We start from the raw sequence: 18,735 nt of genomic DNA on the forward strand, positions 1-18,735 counted from the left end.
GTGATTAACCTGGACGGAGCATAAAAAAGTGAAAACTCCCCAGTTACACAGAATTCTTTTTACAACAGAATCAGAAGTATGCTGTAACTTGCAGTCAAAAATTTTCATCACCATCATCATCATTTTAATCACAGAAGCTTTCATGCTTTTTTAAAAGCACTTTTGGGTGAGATATATAGATTGACATTGTATGCAAGCCTATTTCTTTATTTATTGCATTTTATTCTGCCTTTTAGCTCAAGTCTCCCAAGGTGACTTACAAAGTTAGGAAATCAGGCGGCCCCTGACCACAAGCTTACATTCGAAAAGACAAAACACAAAAGGAAAGGGGATTGGGAGGGAGGAGGAAACACAAGGTCAAGATGAAGAAGCCGTGTGGCATAGCTGTCTCTCATTACACATTCCATGGTGTGCACAAGAACACAGTGCAAAAGGAGGATCATCGAATCAAACATTCTGTAAAGGCTTTGGACAAGTCAAGTTTACAACCCAACAAACCACAGGCACGTTGAACTCAAACAGGATGCGAAGACAATTCCTGCCTGCAGGTTCACAATCTAAAAAGACATGGCACAAAAGGAAAAACAGAATGGGGAGAGATGGGGGGGGATAGGATGCAATCCTAAGCACTGTTAGGCAAAAGGAAGTTCTATGACTCCCAGCACTCCCCACCAGCCTTCCAGTAGGAATGCTGCTGCTTCCCACTCTCATCTCCCTCAGCACAGCCTGCTGGACTGGAATTTGTAGGCCGCCTTTAAGGGTAGAACATATAAGGGTAGAACTTGCAGGATTTTTTTTTAAAAAATACAAAAATATACAAATGGACATTAAAAAAAAACATTTTATTTTTGAAAGAGATTGAAAGGATTGCCTCCCCCCCTGCGGACACCCCCCCCCCCAGAACTACAGATAAATGTTCGGGCCATCCCTAGCTCAGAGTACTCTAAATTTTTAATCAGGGTTGGCAAACAATTGTACACTATGGATTGGTGAGGCAGGGGTGTGAACTTCTTCCTGTATTCCAAAGGCAGCTTTTCTGTGTGATTCTGAAAATATCACATGTTATTTTAATTATGATAATCATCATTGATGTTATGGTTTGGGGTGTTTTTCTGTATGTGTGTGGGAGGCGCAGTCAAAGTGTTCATGTTGGCTTCCAAGAGATAAAATCATCATTATCATAATTAGGTACAAAGGGATGCCTATACTTCCTCCTGAGAAGTCCAGTCCTTACTTCTTACAAGTAAGCTATGCATGATCTAGAGAGCTTCAGCTATTGGGTGGTACAGAAATACACAAATTAACAAAGAAACAAACAAACAAATAAATAAATAAATTTCTGCTGTGCTGTTTCTGAGTAGGCCTGCTCTGGTGGATGCTTTATGATGGATTATGGGATGCATTCAGATGAAAAGCATGGATGTTGGAAGGCTTTCAGAATGTGTTCCTATGTTCCAAAGGTTGCTTTTCTATGTGGCTCTGAGAGTATCACATCTTATTTAATTATTAACAGGGTTACTATGGCTGTGTGGACTCTCTGCTCCCTTTCATCATCTTAAAGTCACCTGATTCTCTGTGAAATGGGACTTATTGCTAGAACAGGAGAATGTGGATGCAAAGGAGTACTTTTGTGTGGTAATGTGATTCCCTCCCCATCCTGGTTTGTGCCTCAGTTTTCTCCTTCGGCGATATGGGTCAGGGATTGAAAAACTGCTCCTCATCCACTGATCCCCCTTGTCGCCACATCTCATGAGCTCTTGCCTCTGCCTCTCATGATCCCTTGGCTATGACTCTGCTGAACTGCCCTCTGTTCCACCATTCAGACTGGCTACCAGCCCCCACTGCATGATTGTGGTGTTTAAAATTATGCATGGTTAGAGAAAGTGGGTAGGGAGACATTTTTCTCCCTTTCTCATAATACTAGAACCCGGGGTCATTCCATGAAGCTGATTCGTGGGAGATGCAGGACAGGTAAAAGGAAGGACTTCTTCATACAGTGTGTAGTAGGGATGGGCGGAATGCTTACCTCCGGGTCTGGGGGGCGTTTACCAGGAGGCGGACATAAGTCTTCCAATCCTCCAATGACTCCGGGGGGGGGGGCGGATTCTTTTGAATCCAGCCTCACTGGGGTCCATGGAGGATTTCTCCCCCATCCCTAGTGTGTAGTTAAATTATGGAATTTGCTGCAACAAGATGTAGTGATGGCCATTAATTTGGATGACTTTAAGGGGCATTGGACAGGTTCATGGAGGAGGAGGGTATGAAGGGCTGCTAGTCATGATGGCTATAGCTGTCCAGTATCAGAAGCAGTCTGCCTAGGCACACCAGTTGCTGGGGAACATGGGCAGGAGGGTGCTGTTGCACTCATGTCCTGCTTGTGAGTTCCTTGTGGGCAGCTGGTTGGTCACTGTGTGAACAGAATGCTAGACCCTTGGTCTTATCCAGCATGGTTCTTCTTACATTCCTATTAGAGGTAGGATCTCAGTGTTCAGAAGCACTGTACCCCTGATTGCAAAGACACAGAGAGAGGAAGATAGACAGACAGACAGACAGAGTGGGGTGAGGTGTGTGGGTGTGTACCTTGGGGAGACTTTTTTTTTTTTTTCAAAAACCAAGGAAATTCAATCATCAAAAAACCTGCTGGTTTAAAAGATAAGACGATAAGGCTTTCTTACGTTGGTGCAAACTCCATAAAGGCAGGAAATTGGAAGCTAAGGCTGATGCTGTATCTGACATGCCCCGTGATCAGTCATGATGTTGTATAGTGTCACACATTGTGCTTGCTTACAACTTACCCTCCATGCACCCACACTTTTCCTGGGTCTTTCAGTCCCAAATCCACATGAGGAGGATGGAGTGCCTGGGACCAGCAAAGATGCTCCATGTTGTCCTGGTCCTGTATTGCCTTATGAAGCAACTGTATTGCTAAGGCATCAGCTTTAGCTTCCCATTTCCTGGTTTTGAGGAGTTTGGACCAATGTGAGATAGCCTTATCATCTGGTCTTTTAAACTGACAGGTGTTTTGATGATTGAATAGTATCATAGGTGAGGACCAGATTGGGTGGAAAGCTGGCCGTTCAACTTTAGACGATTGTTGTGTGTTATCTCACTTGGCAGAGAAACATCCCTCAGTTCCTGGTGGGAAGCTTTTCACTACCATTATTGATCTTAAGTCTGCCTTTGATTTGGTCTCGAGGGAACTGCGATGTTCTAACTTATATACAGGTTCTATGGACAGGTGCCTACTGTTCCTCATTAGATGCTTGTATAATCAGATGGCTAGTCAACTTAGGTGTGGGCAGCAGGGACAAGTTTCTAATCCAATCCCTGTTACAAGGGGCGTAAGACAGGGTTGTATTTTGGCCCCTTTTCTTTTCAATTTATTTGTAAATTATTTGGCCTCTTATCTTTGCACTGTTGATTCCCATGCTCTCAAGCTGTCCAACGCTAAGATACCTCTCCTTTCCATGCTGATGATGCTGTACTGCTGTCACTTTCCAGAATTGGGTTCAATCGCTTATTGTCTGCATTTGTGATGTATTGCTCCGAGAACAGCTTGACAATCAATTACAGCAAGTCTAAAGTGTTAGTGTTCTCAAAAGCCTGTAAACAATATAAATGAACTTTAAATGGTAACACCATCAAGCAGGTCTCCCATATAGCCAGCAGCTGATCCCAAGACTTTTCTTTATGCAAGGTGGTCAATTCACCCCCTCTGCAATTCAACTTTACAAGTCTAAGACTCTGGCCCAGCTCACTCATGGCATTCCTGTTTGGAGGTCAGGATTCTATTCCCAAAGGGAAAGAGTCCAGTCTGTATTTGTTAGGAAGCTATTGTGCCTTCCTTCTGGTGTGGAGAACTGAGCAATCTATCTGGAAGTGGGTATCCAATCAGATGAATGTGAGGTATGGATTGATGCATTTAAGTGGTGATTAAGTTTATGCTAATAAACTTGCTAATAACAAGGCAGCAGGAGACGATGGTATCCCAGCTGAACTGTTTAAAATCTTGCAAGATGATGCTGTCAAGGTGATGCATGCCATAAGCCAGCAAATTTGGAAAACACAAAAATGGCCACCAGATTGGACAAAAATCAACTTATATCCCCATACCAAAAAAGGGAAACACAAAGAATGTTCAAACTATAGAACAGTGGCACTTATTTCACATGCCAGTAAGGTATGTCTTACTGTCTCAAGATCTTGCAAGGCAGTAGGGATGTCAGAGAATTCCGCGACGGATCTCAGTGAGGCTGAATGCCAGTGCATTCGGCCCCCCGAAATCCATCATGGAAGGAAGCCCCCACCTCCCAACCCACGAAAGGCACATGGGATGAAGTCCCCGCTGCCCCCACCCCATGAAAGGCGTGCAAAACAAAGCACTTACCTGCCCCCCTCCGTGCTGCTTTGTGAATGGCGGCTGTCCTGTAGCCTCCATTCGCTTCCTCCTCTTCATAGCCGTGATAGGCTATGTAAATACTTACGTAGCCTATCACAGCTAACATAGGGATGCCATTTGCACCCCTGCAGAGGCCGTGATAGGCTACATAAGTATTTACGTAGCCTATCACGGCGGGGGAGGGTACCCCAGCCTATGCAAATGGTGGCAGCTACCGCCATTTGCGTATGCTGGGGTTTTTCCCCCTGCTATGATAGGCTATGTAAATATTTATGTAGCCTATCATGGCTCAATACAGGGACGCAAATGGCGGCGGCTACGACAGCCGCCATTTGTGTCCCTGCAGGGCTGCCCAGTGGCCGGATGTCCAGCTGCGGGTGGCCGGAGCTGGCTAGCAGTTCCGCGGCTTGGCCGCGGAGTGGAGCCGGCCGAGCAGGATTCCGGGGGGAGGGACGGAGTGCCTCCCCCCCACCATGGATTGCTGGGTGCGGAGCCAGGTAGGTGTTTCGTACATCCCTACAAGGTAGACTCCAGCAATTCATGGAATGAGAATTGCCAGATGTACAAGCCGGGTTTAGAAAAGGCAAAGGAACTAGAGACCAAATTGCCAATGTCCACTGGATAATGGAGAAAGCCAGGGAGTTTCAGAAAAACAACTATTTCTGTTTTATTGACTATTCTAAAGCCTTTGATTGTGTGGATCATAACAAATTGTGGTAAGTTCTTGATGGTATGGGGATACCAAGTCATCTTGTCTGCCTCCTGAGGAATCTGTATAACGACCAAGTAGCAACGGTAAGAACAGACCACGGAACAATGGACTGGTTTAAGATTGGGAAAGGAGTATGGCAGGGTTGTATACTCTCACCCTGCCTATTCAACCTGTATGCAGAATACATCATGCGACATGCTGGGCTGGAGTCCAAGGCCTTGGAATCCAAGGCTGGAGTTAAAATCACTGGAAGAAACATTAACCATCTCAGATATGCAGATGATACCACTTTGATAGCTGAAAGCGAGGAGCTGCTGAGGAACCTTATGACGAAGGTGAAAGAAGAAAGTGCAAAAGCTGGGTTGCAGTTAAACCTCAAAAAAACCAAGATTATGGCAACCAGCTGGATTGAGAACTGGCAAATAGAGAGAGAAAATGTGGAGGCAGTGACAGGCTTTGTATTTCTAGGTGCAAAGATTATTGCAGACGCTGGCTGCAGCCAGGAAATCAGAAGACGTTTACTTCTTGGGAGGACAGCAATGACAAATCTTGATAAAATAGTGAAGAGCAGAGACATCACACTGACAACAAAGGTCCGCATAGTGAAAGCAATGGTATTCCCTGTAGTAACCTATGGCTGTGAGAGCTGGACCATAAGGAAGGCTGAGCCAAGGAAGATAGATGCTTTTGAACTGTGGTGCCGGAGGAAAATTCTGAGAGTGCCTCGGACTGCCAGAAGATCAAACCAGTCCATCCTCCAGGAAATCAAGCCAGACTGCTCACTTGAGGGAAGGATATGAAAGGCAAAACTGAAGTATTTTGGCCACATAATGAGAAGACAGGATACCCTGGAGAAGATGCTGATGCTAGGAAAAGTGGAAGACAAAAGGAAGGGGGGCCGACCAAGGGCAAGATGGATGGATGATATTCTGGAGGTGACGGACTTGACCTTGGGGGAGCTGGGGATGGTGATGGCCAACAGGAAGCTCTGGCGTGGGCTGGTCTATGAAGTTACAAAGACTTGGAAGGAACTGAGCGAATAAACAACAAACAAGTTTATGCTTTCTAGCAGTTGCTGATAATCATCTCTCCTTACTGCTTCTGGATTCCTAAGTTGCCTGCTGGATGAGAGCAACTGAGAAGAAACTACATAGGCTAGGCTTCTCTGTGGAAGTAGTCTGCAATGATGGGCTTGAGAAGGCCCAATTTCCTGTTGTTCAAAGACTAATCGACTTAGATCTACAGCATCTGAAAACTGCTGCAAATGAAGTTTGTTCTCCATTACTTTATACTAAATATAATAATTCTAAAAATTATGGAATCACTGCAGCACCACATCTGTATGCATTAACCATTCCAAAGTACAGAAGAGCATTTGCTCTTGCCTGCTTTGCTGTGCTGCCATCGGCACTATTAAATGGATGATTTAGTAAGATCCCATTAGTGAACAGAAATGTTTCTATGGTGCTGGAGGAACAGAATCAGTTGAACACATTTTCTTATACTGCAACTTCTATAGGGAATGCACAGAAAAGCTGATTTCCTCACGATTAACAGCCTTCTCAGGAAGCAGCTCCGCTGCTTTGGTATCAGCTTGTTCGAGGGATGCAACTTCTTGTGTCATTGGATTGATTTCTCATGATTTCAATGGAGACGAGGAAAAAATGTTATTTTCTTGAGAGAAGGAACATTGTATTTTGTCATTGTACTAGTTTTAATTGTGTTTTATATGTTTCATTTTTTTATGATCTATGACCCTAATACATAGTTGTTGGGTTTATTGTTGACTTTTACTGTTGTTTTATGTTTTTTGTATTTTTTTACTTTTAATATTTTAATTGTTTTTATGTATTCTATTGTTGTAAGCAATGGGGGGGGCTGACACAAAAGGAGGCCAAGAAATAGTATAAATAAATAAATAAATAAATAAATAAATAAAATAATACATGAATTCATCCATTCACTAATTTTATTGACATATTGTAAGACTAAATATAGCAAGAATTTGTTTCTTTCCCCCCTGAAGGTCAGCTGAATTTTGCCATGACTCATGTCTTTAGTAACTCCTATATCCCGGACATATGGGAATCCGGACTTAAGGGTTGTATCCAGGGAGAAGGAAAAGTCATTTTTCCCAGTAATCTCTTTAAACTCCTTGAACACCAGAATGGCACCTGCCAAGTGGTCCAGGTGTGAGTAAAACCACCCCAAGGTGGGCCAAAGAACTACACCAACTTCAATGTCCAATATCAATGTTGGAGTATATTTATTCATGAACCAAGCAGACACAAGTTCAGAAATGGTCAGTTCCTTTAAAAAACTGAAATGAAATGTGATATTAACTAGCTAATGCCAGTCAAAGCTTGTTGAGCTGCTGTCCTGCTGAAATAGAATTACACCGGTGAATGATGCAAACATGTTTTCTCCAGATGGGCACCTGCCCATGGAGCCGGAGAGAGAGAGAGAGAGAGAGAGTAAACAAGTTTGCAGAAGTGATTTTTGCTCTCTTGTAATTAAACAAATCATGGTTGTTTATTCCACTTCTCACCAAAGCTTCAGGGATTTTGATGTCCAAAGATCACTTTTGAAAATGATGCAAGGAACCTTGAATCAAGAGCAATAGTTGGTGACTCTTCATATCTGAACTTGAAACACTGGTGCATAAATAGCTTCTGAGCCTCTGGGAGCCTGGGGGGAGATGTGGGGAAGGCAGGGACTGCACCAGTGTGAGGTTTCATATCAACAGCTTTTAGGGTGGCCAAGCATCCTACATTACAGAGGACAATCTTCCATTTTGGAGAGCTAGCAGAGGACAGTTCTGCATTTGAAGGTGTTCTCTCTTAGGTTGGCTTTCTAGACCATGTCTGGTTTAGAAATAAAGAACAACATGGATGGAGAGGATGCAGGGGCCTTGAAGGTTCCTAGCAATAGAACCTGGACAGCAAACTGAGCAGGTACACGGGTCACCTAGGCAGTCTCTCCACTATGGTGAGATGTCTTATATTTCCATTTAAACATTAGTTATTATTTCCGCATTTGCACCAAGGCATATAAAATTGCATATGCAAAGGTTTTTGTCCTCTTTTATTTTGCAATCTGTAGCTGGGCACCCTATGGCCCCTTCATTGCTGAGGCCACTCCAGACCAAAGCTTCATTAGACAAGGCACTGAAGCGGGGAGAGAGGCTGGCTCCTAATTTGTTGTTCCTCAGACCAGCCACAGGGTTTTGTGTCTCTGTGTGCAGACACAGGGGAAGCAGAAGGGGACTGTAGCTGAACTTCCCAGCATGCTGCTGCTGCTCTTGCTTCTTCTCTTGCTCCATGTTCCATGTGGAATGCTGAAGACAAAATGCCCATTGAGTGGGAGAAATGAAGAAAACAGGCCATTTAATTTTTACAGGCCAGGACAGTACCTGATCGGAGGGATCACATCTACTGCAAACACTGCATTTGATCCATTTTTTTTCTCAGAGCCTCCCTCTACACCATTTCCCTCGTAAGTAATGACGTGCCCGACTCTGAATACCTGTTCTCCAGATTTTCCTTGTTAGCAGAGGGGACACAGTGAATCTCTACTAGGTGCATGACTCTTAGGTACATGACTACAAAGGGAGAGGGAGAGGGAGGGGGAGTGTAAACCTTTCCCTCTTTGTCATGCTCCTCACAGAAATCATCCCGCCCCCCCGCACGTGGATACGACCCTCTGAATTGGGAGGAAAGTTCCCATTGATGTCAATGAGAGTGTGGTTCTTAAAGTGCACAGATTTCTATTGCCTAGAAAATCCCTTTTAATAAATGATGAAAGAATGTGATACACTTTCAAGGACTTAGAGAATGAAAATCTGATGACACCTGTATTTACTACAGTGGGAAAGAAGCGAGGTACTGGTCCATCCTGCCCTTCTTGTTTGCCATTCGTGAGATCAACCAGAATCCGAGGCTCTTGCCCAATGTCACCCTGGGCTACAATATCTATGAGAACTATTTCAATGCAAGAATGACTTACAAGGCCATAGAAGATCTGCTGTCTGTTGGGGAGCAATGTGTTCCAAACTTCAGCTGTGGAAGACAGAACAACCTCCTGGCAGTCCTTGAAGGGGCCAACTCTGAAATCTCCACCAAGATTTCAGCCATGCTGGACATCTACAAGATCCCACAGGTATATATGAATGGGGGTGAGGGATGTAGGCTGAGTCTGCTTCCGCTTGGCCAGAGAAGCCCAGGAGGTGTCATTGTGCTGGGCATCACCAAGTAATGCTGGAGACAGGCAGTATTTTCAAAAGAATTGAACATGGTTTGAGAGAGGTTTTACTTTCCTTATTACTTTGGTCCTCCTGTCATCTCTGCACAGGGGAGTTTGAAACAGTACAAAGGGTGCAGTGAATTTTCAGTGTTTGATAATGGGTTGAATCTAGATTAGGGGTGCTTTTAGGTGGAGGACTCCCAATACTAGCACTCCAAAGTCATTCAGCTGTCATGCAGCTATTTGGACTGGTGTTTGTTTGTTTACTTAACGTATATCTACATGGTATGAAAACAACTACCACCACAACAGTTGGTGAAACATGGGAGGGTTACAAAATGATGACATCACCTGTTGCTCCTCCTATAAAAATCATCATCTGGAAGCACCGTACGTCAGTCATACTGAAATACCGCTGCAATCAATGGGACTTAAATCAGGGCTACATTTCACATTGATTTCAATGGGATGTAAGTCAGATTACTTTAGTCTGGATCCAATTTTTTTTTCATTGTATAAGTAAAAACAAACATGGAATGCGTGTACGCTCCATGTCCAGAGAGAGAGCCCTCTTTCAACCTGCATCCAACAGACTTCTCCAGAATATATCTAAAATATTCCTCATAATTAAATTACCTTTGAATCACTGCCATTCTATAATAAGGATAAAGAGCCTTGTGCATCTGAAACAATTACATATGTATTATGGCATATGGGTTTGTGGACAAGAATCCACATTTCTTTGTTATGTAATTTCCCCCCAGTGAATAGACCCAGTTGAAAATCCCCCCCCCATCCCTTCCTAGAACAAGGCATCAGTGTCAACCTTTGCTGGGGAAAGATGGGGAAGTGCTGCAGAGTAGAGGTGTGCACTGACGCCCAGTGTGACTGTGCACTGACGCTGATTCAATGATTGGAAACCGGCCCCATTCTGCTTGGACTGATTTGGAGCCAGTCTGCTTTGAGTCATCATCAAACCTGAGTCGTGGTTTGGAAATCTGAGGCTTCCTGCTCCCATTGACTCTCATGGATGATATTTGTAGGCATAATAGCCCCTTAGGAGATGTTTGTGCCCTTCAAGGGCCAGAATGTCACTTTTCTCCATTAGACTAAAGTGAGAAAACACGAATTATTTTTCTGAGTACACACCCATCTCTGTCTTTCTTTCCTAGGTCAGTTATGGGTTTGTCAGTCAAGTTCCCAGGGAGAGACATGAGTTCCCCTGTTTTTACCGGATGGTCCCCAAACCAGAACCTCCTTACCTGGGGATTGTCCAACTGCTCCTGCATTTCAGATGGACTTGGATCAGTCTCCTGGCTCCAGACAATGACAATGGAGAAAGGTTCATGAGAAGTTTTTCATCTGTGCTCATAAAAAATGGAATTTGCCTTGCCTTCTCAGGAAGAATTCCAGTGGCGGATTGGGGGAAAAGGAAGTTCGACATAGTTTCACCTTTTATGGACACTCGGGTCAATGTAGTTGTTTTTCCAGTGGACTCTCGGATCATCCTAATTCTCACAGTAATCATTCAGAGAGTTCAACAGGTCACAAAATCAACTGTGGGGAAAGTTTTGATTGCAACAGCTCTGCAGGACATCAGCTTAAGCTTATTGTACAGAATGGTCCTTCTCCAGCACACCCATGTTTCCTTGTCCTTCTTAATCAAGAAAAACAGAAGGACACAATATGGCAATTTGGACTCATTTCTCAATGCTATCAATCAGTTTGGGGAGGCAGTATTTCATTGTTCATATTCAAGGAATACGTTGTCTGTGAAAGTCTGGAAAAGTTGTACAGAAAATGAGAACTGGGAGAAATTGCCCCAGGATGTGATTGAAAAGATCCTGTCTCAAGATTCCTACAGTATTTACACTTCCATCCAGGCTGTGGCACAGACCTTACATGCTGCCAACTCATCTCCATGGAATATGAGAAGGATGGTGGGTGGAGAGAAGCTGGCACTTCAAAGGGTCCATTCATGGCAGGTACTCCTATTCCTTCACCTACATTTATCCCTAAACTTTCTTCAAATAAACTCACAACGGTCCTGTACATTAGGTTAAGCTATTGAGCTTCATAGTCAAACCATAGTGGGGATTTGAACCCAACTGGGGGCAGGGATGTGGCAGTGGACATACTGCAGTTTATTGGGTGCCTCAGTCAGAACCCCCTCCCTTTTTGAGTTTTCAGTTTGAAAGGTGTCCAGGAGCAAATGGGGATCCCATGACTGTACCACACAACTTACTATTGAATTATCTGCCAGCCTGGGCTAGCCAGGTGGTGTCGATGTGGAGTTGCGGTCTCTTGAGATATTTGTGTTGAGTCGCTTCAGCATTCATGCAGAGGCTGCCCTGTTGAGACTGGCTTAGGGCTTCACAGATGTTTCCATTAGAGGCTGGTGGCTAATCCGATTAGGCGATGGGGTGGGGGGACAGGTCAGCATAGGTGGAGCCAACGGGTCACAGGAGGTGGAACAATGTTTGTATCCCCAATGGCTGGCAAACTATACCACAAAAAGGAAGAACAGATGCACCTGAACTTTAAGATTGTACATGCAAAATAAGGGGTGAGGAAATCACAGCCACACGAAAGCACATTTGGACCCACATTCTCTTGTTTCAGAAATAACATACATTCTACATGGAATCATTAACGAAGTATGTGTGTGTGTGTGTGTGTGTGTTTCACACAATCACCCCAAATCATGATGCTGGCATTGCAGATGATGATATTGTCAGAGCTGCACAGCCCATCCAGCTCAAGGCAATAGTGAGCCTCAGGGTGGTCGTCTGCAGTAAGCCTCTGGCCCAATACTGAACTCACACACAACGTAGAGAGAGAGAGAGAGAGAGAGGGAGAGTCATCAATGTACAACGGTAATGCAAAAACATTTTTCACTACACATTTTTGTGGAAATCACCTTCCATGCTTTCATAGAAGCAAATGACTTATATCTCTTCCATGGTAGAAAATTCAAATACAAACACAAGCTTTTCCTTTGGCAACAAAAAGCACCTAGAGACAGAACACATAAACAGACATTGATGCCCTCTCTCATACATGCATATACTTAAGAAAGAAACATAAACTGACTCTCTGCCTTGTTCGGATGCAACGGCCAAGCAGGACACACTCACACACAGCCACTGCTGGCCCAGGACATTTTGCTTCCTGAGGAGGACCAGCAAATGCCACCCATTTCTCAAGGCCTATCTGGGCCTGTCACTACTACTCAGCCTAACCTACTTTACAGTATTGTGAGGGTAAAAATGGAGAGGAAAGTCAGAACATAAATGTAATGAAATGAAGTAATTTTATACAGACCTGGGGAGGGAGCCTGAAGTCCAACACCAACTTTTACAACTCACGTGAAACATTCAAAATCTGTAAAACCTCTTGCTTTCATCTGCCCCACCCATCCTCACACAACAAGGCCTTTACACAGAGAGGCGCATCTGTCCTCTTCCCTTAAGCCATCAATCCTGTGCATTACTTACATGGAGTAAGTCCCATGGAATTCAGTGAGATTTACTTCTTAGTTGACCTCTAGGATTGCTACATGTCTCATTAACCTCTACCCCTTCTCTCTTACAAATACACCACCAGTTTCTCCAGAGTATATGGCAACAGAGAGAAAACGATTTGTGGCTGAGTCCAGATTGCAAGAAACGAGTGGGATGGAGAGAACAATAATTTTGATGATGATGAATTGAATACTCCCCCCACCCCCCTATTTTAAGAGGTTTACGTGCCAGGATTGCACTGAGCTGGCTCCTCCAGGCAAGCAGGCCAGCATGAGTGCACACCACTCGCACGCTCGCTCGCTCGCGCGTGCGCGCGTCCACACATACTCACTCACTCACTCACTCACTCACCTCTCTCCTCCCCCCCCTCTTTTTTAGCTAAATGACAATTAAGCCAATGACCAAGACAGTACTGCACTGATGGGAGACAACCCCATCAGCCCAAAGACCCCTCCATTGTGGACGGAAGGGGTCTTCTCCAATTGGATAGTACAGGCTCAGCGCTTGCACTGAGCAAATTTGATATTACTATTACTAATATTATTAATGTGCCTCAAGGCAGTGGGCTCAGCCAGAGAAGCTGGGCAGCTTTAGAGCATTTCAAGGCTCTGCAAGTGCGTGAGCATCCTCAGGTGAAGGAAGGAAGCTGCCACGCTGGGAGAGGAGGCTTTCAGCATGGGTCAGGCACAGCTGTGCTTGCCACGGCCACTGCCGAGGGTCACTGCAAAAGGAAGTGCCTCGGCAAAAATTTGCTTTTTAAATAACGGCAGGCGATTTGGCAGGGCTCTAAGGAAGGGTCTTCCTTTTCTCCTCTTTTTTTTCATTTTACATGACTCCTGGGTGGGCTCTGTCTCTCCTGACTTATGACCCACTGCCCCTCGCTGTATCAGATGATCTCCCACTGGTTTTCAGTTATGTATAATGGGATGATGGCAATCTGGGTGTGGAGGTGAAGATTGTCTATTTGTCACTGAGAGATCACAACTAGGGAGGGTTTCTCCTTGAGAGCAGAAGGAAACACGAATAGAGGATTATTTGGATTTTTTTCAAGAGTCGGCTTTTGTGCGCTTCGGTCCAGGCAGGGCTCCACAAGCGAGAGCACCACACCAGTATCGGTCTCTTCACACAACATATTTCCAGGTGGGGTGGGGGGATGGGAGTAAACCTCATCAGACTGGCGGCGCTGCGCAACCCCTAAGAGAGTCTCTCCCCCCCCCGGACCATTCAGGATCTCCTTTCTCCTTCCGCTGATACTTCCCGTAATGCGATGGATCGAAGCTTAGCACTAATTACTGCCTTATCCCAACCAGGAAACATTAAGGAAACACAGCTGCAGATCCTTTGCTACTCTATAAAATCCTGGGAGGTCTCCTCCCATGAAATTGTCTTGCCAAAAATCAGTCTCTTCCTCTCTCTTTCCCCACCTATTAATTACTTCCTTTCAACAAAGCAAAAAGTAAAGACACACAATATGGATATTTATGGAATAAGGCCCATTGACCACTGTCAGTTACTTCTGAGCAGACACCTCTTTCCTCAAGCTATGCCCAATTCCGCGAATTACTTTCCCCCCCCCTTCCCCTCTAAAAGCATCATCTCACTTTTTCACTAGCTCGCCTTTGTCCAACAGCACCTACACCACCATCTCGTGATGCTGTTATCACCCAATTGCTCTATCATGCACTTGTGCAATTCCATGGCAGAGCAATTGTGTGAGAGATGCATAGTGAGATCGAGGAAATCACCCATCCTGAAAGGAAGTAGTGAAACAAACCACACCTACAAAGATGTTTTGAATGTCACTGTGTCACTATGATGCATTTGTCCAGCAATACCTATACCCCCATCATACTATCTCCCATTTTCCAGATATTTCTATACCCACTATCTCACTATCACACAATAGTGCGAGAATGAGATAGTGACACAAGGGGTGTAGGTATTACAGACAAAAGTGCTATTTCACTTTAATGCTTTACTTTTTAAAAGAAATGTTACAGGCTACCTGGAGCACATCCATACTTTTTGGGGGATAGCCACCAGAGTTTAGTGGTAGGCAAGGTGAAGTAAATGTATGAGGTAGCTCAGAACTCTGATGGCCAGCAGTGAAATGGCAGAAACATGGGGGAGACACAGGTGGGGAAACACCCCTTGCCTGGGGTCAGTGAAGTCATGGCCAGGTGAAAGACACATCCTCGGTCAGGGCTATCATGCCAGAGTAAACGTGGAATGGGGGTGCACACCACAACAGAAGAGCACCCAAGCCGAATTAAGGGAAACAATTGGACTATGAGTAGTCTTAGAAGAACCATTTTTTTCCCATGATAAGCTCCAGGGTGGCTGCAGGATGGCCAGGACATCATGCATCCCTAACAACCTTCAAACACAGCCAGCTCAGAGTAAATCACTCATGGAGAAACCCCCACCCATGTAAGCACATCCACTTAAATGTAAATAGAACTCTCCAGGCAATTGGGAATTCAGCAGACAGGATAAGATACCATGTTGAGGCATAATGCTTGGACAGGCCTCATCAGCCTGGAAGACTTTGCAGATTAGAAGTCAACATGTGGAGAGCCAAGATGTTGAATTTCCTCTTTACCAAATGGGTGTTTTTCCTGTGTCATTCTAGCTTCACCCTTTCCTGAGACATTTCCAGCTTTACAATAGTTCCGTGGATGGAGCTTATTTGGATGAGAATGGGGAACTGGCATCCGACTTTTATATCGTGAACTGGGTGACATTTCCAAACAAGTCCACTGCCAGAGTGGAAGTTGGGAGTATAGAGAGACAGGCCTCCTCAGAGATCAAGTTCACCATTGATCAGAAGGCCATTGGCTGGCCCAAGCTGTTGAACCAGGTGAGAAAAACTCTGATGCCTTTTAATATCTCTTCCCAGGCAATCCTATACATGTCTGATGCAAAGTATGTCCCATTGAGTTCAATAAGGCTTGGTCATTAAGTTCAGTGGGGCTTACTCCCAGGTAAGTGGGCATAGGATTGCTCCTCTCACTGTTTCAGGGCATATTTGAAATATTCCAAACTGTTGTGGGAGGTGTCACAAAATGGCATCCATTAGGGGGTGTGCCCATTCTCAAAATGGCTGCTCTGGTGAGCATGGCCATCACAAAACACAAATTTCACAGAAGGGAGCAGAGAGAGCAGAGAAGCAGAATGGTGAAGGGATCAGTCCCCCTTCCTCCATCATGTATGGCATTGTATGGCAATGTTTGGGTCTCCTGTATAGGTGCTAAGCCCAAAATTTGCTTTAAGGCATGGGTGCCCTGTGCAAATACGTTGGCCGTGTGTGTGTGTGTGTGTGAGAGAGAGAGAGAGAGAGAAAGAGAGAGAGAGAATTGTGGAGAGAGCTTGTGAGAAATATTTCCCGGGAGCCCCACAAGAAGGAGATGAAAGCATCAGCCCTCCTTTCTTCTTCTCCCCCCCATAACAACTCCTACTCAGTGGTAGACTGCCTCTCATAATGGAATCTCTATTTAGCTGTCATGGTAATGAGCTGCTAATAGTCCTGTCCTCGAGGAACTTGACCCTTTCCAAAGTAAACCTAACCCAGCAGCCATCAATACATCTCCAAAATCTCTCTGTAGTGATTTTGCACATGTGATTCAGAACTATTGAAGAGGAGGACCATCGCTCAGTGCTAGAGGCCCTGCTTTACCTGCAGAAGGTCCCGGGTTCAATCCCCAGCAGCTCCAGGTAAGGCTGGGCAAATCCTCTCTTTGAAACCCTGGAGATCTGTTTTCACTCCATGGAAGCAAGCTGGACTTAATTGCACCAAAACTCTGACATGGTATAAAGTAGCTTCTGCCTTAAATCAGTCTGTTATTCAGAACCATGAGGACTAGAAACTGTTTTATTTGTAGAGGAACAATTGTAGTTCAATGATCGAGCATGTCCTTCAAATACAAATTGTCGTAGGATTGATTCTTGTCATATACAGACAACCCTGGGAGAAAGAGACCCTGTCTAACACCCTGGAGAGCAGCTGCTAGATATGGAGCTAGAGAGGATCAATATTCTCAGATGATATGAGGCAGCTCCCAGTGTGCCTATTTAAACCAGCTCTTCATTCAGAGCCATAAGGACTAGCATCTTGCTTTAGTTTTAGATTAAAAGCACCTGCTTTGCACATGGAAGCCTTGCAGAATTTTTAGGGAAGGAAAGCCACTGCCATTCAGTGCAGGAGAGAATGAACTTGATGAACTGATGGTGTCTCTTAGTTGGTAGAAGGAAGTTTTCTGGGTTGCTCAGTCAATTTTGTTTTCCTCTCCTTACAGAGCAGCTATGGTGGAATCACTGAGCTTTTTGTGGTCCATATTATCTCTTAACATATATGTCAAATGACATAGTGCACAGAAATGGAGAAGAGTGTGAAGGGTAATTGAGTATAGAGCTTTTCTCCCCTGCCCTCCCTTTTTAAGTTTCTTTTTGGAGAGGTGAGCTAATCTGTCATTGTTGAATGTAATGCACATTTCAATATATTTGTAAAAGAGCCAGTATGGTGTAGTGGTGAGAGTGTTGGACTGGGAGCCGGGAGATCCGGGTTCTAGTCCCCACTCGGCCGTGGAAGCTCACTGGGTAACTCTGGGCCAGTCACAGACTCTCAGCCCAGCCCACCTCACAGGGTTGTTGTTGTGAGGATAAAATGGAGAGGAGGAGGATAATGTACGCCGCCTTGGGTTCCTTAAGGAGGAAAAAAGGCAGGATATAAATGTAATAAATAAATAAAAAAATTAAATAAAAGGTTATTCTTTGCATTAAATATACCATTGACTGAGTGTTAATTATTTCAACCTTTGATTATCAGAGCCCTTATTTCCGCAGATACAAAAACCACACGACCACTGCCTTCTACCCAATATCATCTGCACCATGCAAAATGCCTGAAGCATCCAGCCCTGGGGAACTCCAGCTGTGTTCAGCATTTGGCCATGGATGATGGGAGTATTGGTCCAAATGGCATCTGGGAATTCCATGTTGGTAGTGGGTAGACTTCCAACTTGCAGGATCTAAATCTTTTTTTTACTAGCACCCTGAGATCCCAGGTGCAAAAAAGACACACCCACTTAGAATTAAAGTATGCTGAGATCAGGAGTGTATTTTGAATAACAGAACTGAATGGAACACACGGGCTTTGGACACAAAACCCCACTCCTCATTACCCTCTAGTTTATGTGATTTCAGCTGTATAATTTCAGACAGGAGTGAGTCATAGGAACGTAAGATGAGCCCTGCTGGATCAGACCAAGGGTCCATCTAGTCCAGCATTCTGTTCACACAGTGGCCAACCAGCTACCCACAGGAAACACACAGGCAGGACATGAGTACAACAGCACCCTCCCACCCATGTTCCCCAGAAACTGGTGTACATAGGCATACTGCTTCTGATACTGGAGATAGCACAGAGGCATCAGGACCTGTAGCCATTGATAGCCTTCTCCTCCAGGAATTTGTCTAGTCCCCTTTTAAAGCTATCCAAACTGGTGGCCATCACTATGTCTTATGGTAGCAAATTCCATAGTTAAACTGTGCACTATGTGAAGAACTACTTCCTTTTATCAGTCCTGAATCTCCCATCAGTTACTTCATGGGATGAAGTATTATGAGAGAGGGAGAAAACTATCTCTCTATCCACATTCTCCACACTGCATAATTTTGTCCACCCCTATCATGTCTCCTCCTACTCCCCTTTTTCCCAAGCTAAACAATCCTATCAGGTGTTGCAACCTTCCCTGATAGAGGACTTCCTCCAACCCCTCGATCTTTTTAGTACCCCCTTTCTGCACTTTCTCCAGTTCTACAATATCCTTTTTTAGGTGTGGTGACCAGGACTGTACACA

The 18,735-nt window shown here is 44.6% G+C and overlaps 1 protein-coding gene across 1 annotated transcript in view; it reads right to left on the reverse strand.

Annotated features, from left to right (window-relative positions):
- Window positions 1-8,590: 8,590 nt before the first annotated feature.
- Window positions 8,591-18,735, reverse strand: part of LOC146355634 (vomeronasal type-2 receptor 26-like) — an 81,726-nt gene continuing 71,581 nt past the window's right edge. Inside the window, exon 11 of the mRNA XM_084829944.1 lies at window positions 8,591-8,712. Within this exon, the coding sequence (XP_084686070.1) occupies window positions 8,591-8,712 (122 nt within the window). The remainder of the gene's footprint in view (window positions 8,713-18,735) is intronic.

This window comes from Heloderma suspectum, chromosome 2 (assembly GCF_057233095.1).
Source record: "Heloderma suspectum isolate Gila_16-S chromosome 2, 16-S_ref, whole genome shotgun sequence".
Lineage (NCBI taxonomy): Eukaryota > Metazoa > Chordata > Lepidosauria > Squamata > Helodermatidae > Heloderma > Heloderma suspectum.